This window comes from Haliotis rufescens, unplaced genomic scaffold (assembly GCF_023055435.1).
Source record: "Haliotis rufescens isolate VD_foot unplaced genomic scaffold, xgHalRufe1.0.p SCAF_5, whole genome shotgun sequence".
NCBI classification, from domain to species: Eukaryota; Metazoa; Mollusca; class Gastropoda; order Lepetellida; family Haliotidae; genus Haliotis; species Haliotis rufescens.
Window position 1 is genome coordinate 53,851,853 of NW_025964223.1, and position 10,389 is coordinate 53,862,241.

Consider the following 10,389-nt stretch of genomic DNA (forward strand, 5'->3'; position numbering starts at 1 on the left):
CATAATATGCCACCCATGCTTGCTGTGAAAGGCGACTATGTTTGTCGTAAGAGGCAACTAAAGGGATCAGGTGGTCAGGCTCGCTGACTTGGTCAATGCATTTCATCGTATCCCAATTGTGTGGATCGATGCTCATGATGTCAATCACTGAATTGTCTGGTCCAGACTTGATTTTTTACAGACTGCCGTCATATAGCTGGAATATTGCTGAGTGAAGCGTTAAGCAACAGACAAACAAACAAACATAATATGCCCCATATTACCATGATACCCCACTACCCACTTGACCACAGACATGATCATAAAGATGTGTTGGGGAGGTAATCGTTTCTGTGTGGGCTGGGTCTTTAATCCAGCAGCAAGCAATATGATGTTAGCCTATGGGACACTCAGTGTAACATCTACACAACTGATCAGTTGCTGAAGACCTATTCTACCCCGGATCTTCATGGGTCAAGAACGCAACTGAAACAAAATTTGTAAAAATGTAACTTTTATTTGTGTGTATGCATGAAACATGTATTGAACACCGAGGATGCACGCACGCACGCACGCACACACACACACACACACACACACACACACACACCTCGACACTGCGAGCCGTCATATAGCTGGAATATTGCTGAGTGTGGTGTTAAACATACATACAAACAAACAAAATCTAATGGGTTGCACCAGGCTCAGCACTTACAACCTGTGTCACAGGAAAGTCGTCCCACATCAAGCCAATATGCAGTGTACAAGTGTGATACTTTTCAAAGTGGCATTAAACCCAACTCACTTACTCCCTTATCTGTAGATATCCCATACCGAGATCAGTTGATCTTTAGAACCACAGGCTAACAGATTGTCCTGGGAGAACGCCAGACATTGAGCACTGTCACGGTGATAGCACAGTACAGCCAGGGGCTTCATCTTCTTCAGGCCAAACAGTCGGATAGTATTGTCCCATCCAGCACAAGCAACTATCTTGTCATCACTTCGCACAACAATGTCATTGAGGCCTGGGTTGGTTATTTCCAGCTCACCAGTTTTCTGAAGACAGCTCTCCGTGTCAACTCTCCAGCATACCAGCTTGTTGTCCACAGATCCAGAAATACCTTTCCTGGAACTGGACGAAAAGCCCATGCACATGACAGAGTCCCCATGCAGTCTCTCTAAAGTGCCGACACATTTCTGTGTTCGTAAATCCCACAGGGTTACACTGCCATTTTCATATCCGATCAAAATTTGGTTGTTTTCTGACTGGCTGTTGGCAGTTTTGATTGACATACATATCCCAACCTTCTGGCTGCTGCAGTCAGGTTTGAGAGCCATCACACAATGTTTGCTTTGGATGTCGTAGATGTCAACATGCGATGTGACTGTGCTGGGTGTGGCGATGAGTTGGGAGTTGTTGTGGAGGACTGTACTACTGCCACAGAAGCCCATTGAAGCACAACGCATGTTGCCTGGAAAATAGCATATGCATTTATTTTTAGTTTTCCATAGAAGAAGCTTGTGGTAATTTGTTGCAAGAAATTGTGTAAATTATTGGCATATTTTTTCTATGATATAGTTTGTAATCATTCTATTTTACGTTTTTTAAAAGCGTCACTCAGCAAAATATTCCATATATATGACAGAAGCTTGTGAATAACTTGGTCTGGAACAGATAAACCAGTGATTAATATTATGAGCTACGTCCAACATGGTTGGGATAAGATGAAACAATTCACTGAGCCTGACCACCCGATGCATTTAGTTGCCTCATACGACAAGCATACATTGCTTGGGACCAATTCCAACCCAGAATCCCAATGGGGCTTGTACTTAAGTCCCAAAACAGACCATCATGTAATACTTGACTAAATCCTGAAGACACACACCAAATACACATATATCATTAGGATCTAAAGCACTAACCCTTTCCAGCTCTGTGAAACCCTAGTACATAGAAAAGACTAAATACTGTAAATCTTGTAACTAACATGAGCGTAAATTAAAAGTGGTCTTTGCTCGCATTAATTAACTTCGCATTTATATCTCCAAAATGACCCTCATTAATAAGACGGCCTCATTGCACACTTTGGATAGCGGAAATACCAACTTGAATATAAACACAAACATGGTTTATTGAGCAGCAGTTGTAACAAGTATATAACAATGGCATTCAAAGAATAGGACTTACACAATGGGCATCCTATGAGTTATCACTGCTGGGGTCAAAGAGTTCTGCCCACTCGTGTCAAGCTTGTTGACACCTTCTCTTTAAGGTAAGGAGATATGTCATTCCTCTGGGAAAGGGGTGGAGGGAGTCGCATTGATATTGAGTCGCATTTTTGGCTAGGGCCGGGTCAGCAGTCGTATTAATTGTCAGACACATTAATTTCCAGATTTACAGTACATCATTATATTTCTTCACATTATTTTGTCTGCCAAGTTTGGTTAAGAGAAAACATATTTGTTGACCTTGCCTTCAACTAAGGTCATGCTCCCTGCAGGAGCAAAAAAGACATAATTCGTAACTATGACAATAAAGCTTAAAACAAAACAGACCAAGCTCCAGATAACTTTTTGAGCAATTGAGTTTTAACTCTATGGTTTCGATTTAAATTAGGTTATTACATTTATCATTGGGTAACCAATATTTTTTCACTCATCTATTCATCACTCTATTGGGTTTTCCCAAAAATTAGTGAACAGGTTAAGATTATAAAAAATTGAAGTAATGTTTAGATGTATATAACTGTTCAAAATATATAAGCTTGACCCGGGAAGTAAATTAGCTCGTAATTGTGTTTTGGAAATTAGGTTCTTTGTAAGTATGCTGAATGAAAAAGATTTATTGGATATTTACGCGAGCTGTTTTTACACATTTGAGTTTTTCATTTAATGCATGCGTTTCTTGACGCAAGTTAATTGAAAGTAATTGGGCTTTCATTATTATTTTTTTTTTGGGGAGGGCGGTATTTTACGTAAATATGTCGCTTATCTGTAGCTCCGAACAGACCAGGGGCGGAAATCTGATAAATAACAATGTTTTCCCGTATGTCTTTGTGTTCACGGCACAACTCAGACAAAAGATACCTTTTATCCATATTTATGAAACAAACGATGACTGGGAGTTGTTTATCGTACAATAAAACAGGGAGAATAAACCCATGAGTCTTGTATTTCTAATACATGTATAAGATATCAACATTATGCACAGCCTCTTTAAGGATGATGATAAAATATACAAGCTTTAAAAATATTTACTCCTATTTAAATAATGATGACATCCCTGAATAGAATCCAACCTCGACAAAGTCAGACAAGTCCATTTTATGAACAAGTGGGTTTGGAATTGGTATTTCCTGCATATTCTCACAAATCCTCACGTTGATTATCTGTACCTTTTCTCCCAATAATTTCATATCTCTCCCACTTTTGGATGTGGCCGTTCGCCAACTGCGTTCCTGTGCGTTGCTCAGCTAAATCTATGGGGAACAACTCACAAGACACTTTCCTCTCAAAAATAATGTTGTCCAATATACAACGTCATGAATTTGCAAGCGCATGTTCGAATCTCCAGAAATGACACCATGATAGAACCATGTTTTATCGTGAAATACCCCACGCTTCGTTCTTCATTGTTCTTTGTGATTTATCGCATAGCTATCTTATATATGGTCATAAAATATTTCAAAAAGTTCAATTCGATCAATTGTATGCTAAACTTTTACCACTGTGGTTTGATTTCCGTAGTGTGAATTTGGTGCAGTAATTAGTTCTGTAGTGAACCTAATGCAATATAATGCACAACTGTTTCTTTGGAGCATTTAAATCCTTTACATTTGAAAGATCAGAATTATTTAAACACTCTTCATGCAGACCAGCAGACTTGCACAAGTCTCTAAGGCAATAATTATTAGCATAAATCATAGTTCCTAGATAATACATAATAAATACAAGTTGTCCCGATAGTTGTAGATGTATCGTCTGCTTATCTAGATTTGCCTATTAAAAGGATAGAATTACTATACACCTATAGATTTATCATTGAGTACAGCCTACCAGGCCAGCAAACATCCTTAATCTGTTCTGGAAGAGACCCGCGAAGACCCGGATAGAATAGGTCTTCAGCAACCCATGCTTGCCGTAAAAGGCGACTATGCTTGTCGTAAGAGGCGACTAACGGGATCGGGTGGTCAGGCTCGCTGACTTGATTGATGCATGTCATCGATCCCAATTGTGTGGATGGATGCTCGTGATATCAATCACTGGATTGTCTGGTCCAGACTCGATTATTTACAGACCGTCGTCATATAGCTGGAATATTGCAGAGTGCGGCGTTAAACAACAAAACAAACCAAACCAAACTGTTCTGGAAGAAACTCAAATCACCTGTGTTTGTGAAGGACCCTTCTTGATACTGCCAGGACTTGACAAAACCGTCTCTACCCTGACTCAGGACACAGTCCTCCGACAGAGGACACACCCACAGGACGGTGTGGCCCTCGTGACCATCAATCTTGGACTGAACACGCCGCGAAGCTAAACTCCACTGCAGCACTTTCCCATCCAGGGTGCCACTGTAGAGAGTGTGTGGAGAGGAGAAGGCCAAACTGGTTATTGGGCTGCTGGCTCCTCGCAAGATGAAGCTGGGATCTGGAGGGGGAGATGCCATGGTGCATGTCACCTAAAACAATTACAATTTTAACATAACATATTTCCTCTATTAAGTGTCCTGACGCTTCTTTCAACAAGTAACATATTTCCTCTATTAAGTGCCCTGCCGCTTCTTTCAACAAGTAACGTATTTCCTCTATTAAGTGCCCTGTTTCTTCTTTCAACAAGTAATGTATTTCCTCTATTAAGTGCCCTGTTTCTTCTTTCAACAAGTAATGTATTTCCTCTATTAAGTGCCCTGTTTCTTCTTTCAACAAGTAATGTATTTCCTCTATTAAGTGCCCTGTTTCTTCTTTCAACAAGTAACATATTTCCTCTATTAAGTGTCCTGGCGCTTCTTTCAACAAGTAACGTATTTCCTCTATTAAGCTCCCTGCCACTTCTTTCAACAAGTAACGTATTTCCTCTATTAAGCTCCCTGCCACTTCTTTTAACAAGTAACGTATTTCCTCTATTAAGCTCCCTGCCACTTCTTTCAACAAGTAACGTATTTCCTCTATTAAGCTCCCTGCCACTTCTTTCAACAAGTAACGTATTTCCTCTATTAAGCTCCCTGCCACTTCTTTCAACAAGCTTCCAAACCTGGGGGTGCTGGTAATAGAGAACCTGCATAATTAGAGACCCAGTGCTTAATATTTCAACTATGGTGTTTTTCATAAGCTACAGTCACTAATATATTTTGTTTCAAACATTCACCTGACACGAGACCCAATTGCGTGGATTGATGCTCATGATGTCAATCCCTGGATTGTCTGTTCCAGACCTGATTATTTACAGACCGCCATCATATAGCTTGAATATTGCTGAGTGCGGTGTTAAACAACAAACCAACCAACCAACCTGACACAATCCCCTACACGGCTATACACATGGAAGCCTTAGACAGACGGAAGAAAATCAGGCCACACTTAATTCCACTCTTGTTGAGTTGTTTGTGTTTGTTTGTTGTTTAACGCTGCACTCAGCAATATTCCAGCTATATGACGACAATCTGTAACTGATCGAGTCTTGACCAGACAATCCAGCAATTGAAATCATGAGCATCGGTCCATACAATTGGGATACGATGACATGCATCAACCAAGTTAGCCAGTCTGACCATCCGATCCCGTTAGTCACCTTTTATGGCAAGCATGGGATGCTGAAGACCTATTCTAACCCTGATCTTCATGTGTCTGCCATGTGGTGCGAAAGGGTGCAAGTACTGAAACGGGACTCTTTGTTTCTAAGCTTTTATTTATTCCAGGGAGAAGTAATTTTAATCTAATACACTGCTTATTGGAGACCAGGCTCTTATGCTTATTATGTTGTATGCTGCTTCGTACCGGTGCTAATTGAAGGATGGTGCCTAAGCGAGACCAAGCACTTTAATATTAGAGGAAATATGAAAATCACAGTATTACCCATTAGAGAATGGTTATCAGGAATAACATTTCATCAGGGCTTCCGAAAAATGTTTTTTGCATCATGATGATTGACTTATTAATGCTTTTTGTTGTGATTTGTTTGTTTGTTTTGTTGTTAAATGCTGAACTAGGCAATATTCCAGCTATATGACGGCGGTCTGTAAATAATCGAGCCTGGACCAGACTATAATCCTGTTGTTGTGAAGCAGCCTGGTGTCACATCAGTGCACCGATTCTGATAAATGAAGATAACGTCCAATGCTGATGACGCCAGACATTTTTATCAGGCAATGATATTGGTTCACATAGCTGATGTTTCTCTATGTGATTCTCAAACCAATTTTTCTTTGACTAAAATACCTTCTTTACTGAAAGCCTATGTTGTCAAATTGTCTATGCAAAGTGGCCCTGGGGTTTCCCAAAAATATAGTAATATGGAATCAATGATACTTAAAGGACTCGGCCAATGAAAGTATCAAGTTATCAACTTGTTACTAGTTATGGCGAGTCTAAGATGAAAACATGTATTTGAGTGCTTATTTTACAGGTGCTTCAAATACTAATTCCTCACAAAACTGAGTCTTTTGTCTGAAGAAGATTGTGTCTATAGCAGTATACAATGTAGATACAATTTGTTCCATTAATACTACAGTCAAACCTTGTTGTTTCGAACTCGAAGGGACCTTGAAATTTCTTTTGAGTTATCTGGGGTTTGATACAACCAACAAAATGAATTTCCGAAAACTAAACATCATGTTATAAGCGATCGCCATATGTAATCTAGTCATCATTGATTTCATACCATGTTTCAACATTGATAACCATATTGCAACAAATAACAAAATACATATACCATGTCATATTGCTTTAAATAATTTTTTAATCTATTTGTAACATTCAATATACATTTAATTTATTTTGTACTCTGAATCCATTTTACTCATTCTTCAATTGACACGATCAATGGCATTCAAGAGAGAACTTCAGCAACTTGCTGCTGATGAATATATACAGTTATCATCAGCTGGCATCCTTGACGTATGGTGCGCATGTTAATTAGGCTCCATTGGATAATATCATTTTGACAGAAAACATCACACCTTTTATGTTTTGTTGTTTGTTTGTTGTTTAACACCGCATTCAGCAATATTCCAGCTATATGACGGAGGTCTGTAAATAATCGAGTTCGTCACCTCGTACGACAAGCATAGTCGCCTTTTACGGCAAGCTTGGGTTGCTGAAGACCTATACAATGTACTACCCCAGATCCACCTTTTAGGTAATTGCCGCAATCCGAGAGGTTAGTCAATTTTGTATGAAGTGACTTTAAAGTTGAGTGTTTGGTAAACTTTGTATTGGTGTCTTGTCGTTATTTATATTTTGAACTGTTTGAGTCCGCAAAAGAATTTCATAATTTGGATACTTTGGGTTCCCAAAAGAGTTTCGACACATCAAGTTCGACAGATCTGAGTTTATATTACGATAAATTATAGGGAAGGAATTTGCAGTGACCAGGTCATGAGTTCAAGACAACAGGGAATTCTACGTGTCCAATTCCGCAACTTATTAAGTTTGACACACACAAATTGATATGTTCAGAGGTTCTGGTATATATGGTCTGTATGTTGGACTCCCCTCATGAAAATGTAAAGATCCGGGGTAGAACAAGTCTTCTGCAACCCATGCTTGCCATAAAAGGCGACTATGCCTTTCGTAAGTGGCAACTAATTGGATCGGCACCCGAGTCAGGCTTGCTGACTTGGTTGATGCATGTCATCGTATCCCAATTGCGTGGATCGATGCTCATGATGTCAATCACTGGATTGTGTGGTCCAAACTCGATTATTTACAAGAAAATAAGATTGCACTGATTCCTTTCGCCTGGACTCATAAATACTTCCTTCTGCTTAAATTGAACAGTTAATCATAACAAACACTACGTTTATTTGTTTTTAATGACCGTTTTAGTATTTTAGGTTATCGGGTACAATGTTTATCATAAGATGCAATGGAGTCCTTATAATAAATTATAAGCACGTAGTTGTGGCAAAGGGAAAATAAGTCTCGCAGGGGTGTTCTCAAAGGTAAATGAATATTAAAATTGAACAGGCTAATTTCGCGAGTCTATTTTTGTTCATTCCTGACACAATAAGCCATGAATAAAACTTGTTTCTGAACCAGTATCGTGTCACCATGTGCATAATACAATACTCACAATAATTTCGATGCAGATGCAGTCACCTGAAGCTCATGCAAGAGACTGCTTGACACACGTGTACGCAGTTCGTAAACATTGTAGGGGACGTAACTCTAATATGCTAAACGGAACCTTATGTGGCCTACTCTGGTGTCGCCGGCATGCAATGTGAGCGTTCGACCCTCACGACACACGTTGTGTTCAACTTAACCATTAAGTCCATTACAGATATAATACGTACGCTTTTCCCGCTTAAATAATCAGCGGAAGGTTTAAAAACCAACGGACTTTACACACATAAAGACAATACTCATACTCGTTGCAATTTTCTTTTATCATCTTTTTTTTTCTATTTCTCCATTTGCTTACAATGATTCTTTGGCAGAAGTGGGGCAGTAGCAATTCCGTATGCAGAGCTACGCCCCTTTGGCGTACCAGAAACCTATGCTAGTGGATTCGAGTCCCAGGTTCAACTGTATGATGTTTGTAGCTAGGTTGTTTGTATGTATGTAAGCCATCCTGACCATATTTCACAAACAATAATTTGATGAAAGGTGCGCCTATACATTCAATACATTACTATCAATATATATAATCAACAAATGGTATTAATTCATGTCATAGTGTTTTTCAAGCCATTGTCTTCTTACACTGAAACCATAAAAAATGCAAGCACCTAGTTTCCATGCATGTTGCTTGTCACAAATTTTCATTATATTTATAACGTAACGCAGTTCTTCACAATGCTAAAATACTGACTCCTCAAGGGACAGATCAACAGAAAATGTTCTTCATCTTCAATACCTTTTTTTAAACGAACATGTTTATGACATTAATCTTTCTTCGTACAAAACATTTTCCAATCGTCCAATCGTTTAAGATTTCTACAACGGAATATGCTTCAACATTTCTTAAACTACTTACTCTTAATATTTACTAGGTACTGTTCTGATTGTAGCACATATTTACACTGTTCACAAAATCTTATTTTTCTTTCTCATGTTGATTGCAAGACAAATTTTAACGTAATTCATCTTTTAATCGTTGAGAAAAAGAACTAACATATTTGCGGGTCTCCAACACCCTGGTTTAACCAAACGAATCCATACCCATGTTTAAACAAAATATTTCTAACAAATTCCGGCATTATCGAGTGAAGGCAACATATATAACAAATTGTGGGGTACCTATGACATGGTGTAGACAACAATTATATCCAGTAGGATATACATAACATATCAGTTTCGTTTCATGTTGGTTATTTGATGCTGTAATCTCGCGACCACTCGTGGCGAGTGACGATTCGAATTGAACCAGCTTATTGATTGATTAGTAAAATGTTTCACAGGTGTTCGGGCAACTGGGCCCATTTACACCTTGCCCATAATAAAGGTTTGCTAAGTACCTAGATATTTTATAAAATATCAAAACTGCCACACGCTTTAATATAAGCGAGAATGACATTCTGAACATCATGGTGAACAATATTCCTAGAACATAAAATGCCAGACAATGAGAAGTCAATATCAACTGTTAGTGACTCCACCATTGCCTTACGCTGATTAACATACTTTTGGCAATGCAATAAAAAATGAGCTACATTATCAAGCTGATTACACACTGTACAATGTGCAGAAATGTCTTTATCAATAACATTTAGAGAAGCACCAAGACCACAATGCCCAAGACGAAGTCTGGTTAAGAGAACCTCCTCTCTCCGAATATTTTTTATAGATATGTGAATTGAACCCACGCTGTACAAATGGAGTTGTGTCCCTTTCTTCGCGACAGACTCATTAGTCACAAATGGAGTTATGTCCCTTCCTCCGTGGCAGACTCATTAGTCATTGCATCTTTCGGTAACAACTACATGAATGACACCAGTTGGTCAAAACTGTACACTCAACGGCGTCGGTTGCAATTGCAACGATCGAAACTTGCAACTTGTTAAGAAGAAAGGAAATTATTTAAATAGTTTACTTAAATGTGTAACATAAGACACAGTTTGGGCGTGTTTCTTCACCAGATAACACCGATACTTAGACTCTCTAGTTCGTCTTCTGCCAGGACATCATGGTCTATACGTGAGATGCCCTTTTGGTGCGCCGGATGCCGAGGCCTGTTGAATGG

The 10,389-nt window shown here is 38.9% G+C and overlaps 1 protein-coding gene across 1 annotated transcript; it reads right to left on the reverse strand.

Annotated features, from left to right (window-relative positions):
- Positions 1-187: 187 nt before the first annotated feature.
- Positions 188-8,364, reverse strand: LOC124126195 (guanine nucleotide-binding protein subunit beta-like protein 1). The gene is made up of 3 exons (XM_046489572.2): positions 8,278-8,364; positions 4,372-4,666; positions 188-1,454 (listed from the first exon to the last, which is right to left on the reverse strand). Exons 2-3 carry the CDS (start codon positions 4,652-4,654, stop codon positions 793-795), a joined length of 945 nt encoding a protein of 314 aa, XP_046345528.2. The 5' UTR covers positions 4,655-4,666; positions 8,278-8,364; the 3' UTR covers positions 188-792.
- Positions 8,365-10,389: the final 2,025 nt, after the last annotated feature.

Bases quoted from the DNA above. Each gene is read 5' to 3' on its own strand.
- LOC124126195 (XM_046489572.2), bottom strand. From the start codon at position 4,654: ATGGCATCTCCCCCTCCAGATCCCAGCTTCATCTTGCGAGGAGCCAGC. The intron at 1,455-4,371 runs GTGATTTGAGTT...GCTATTTTCCAG, and splicing joins AGGGTCCTTCACAAACACAG to GCAACATGCGTTGTGCTTCA.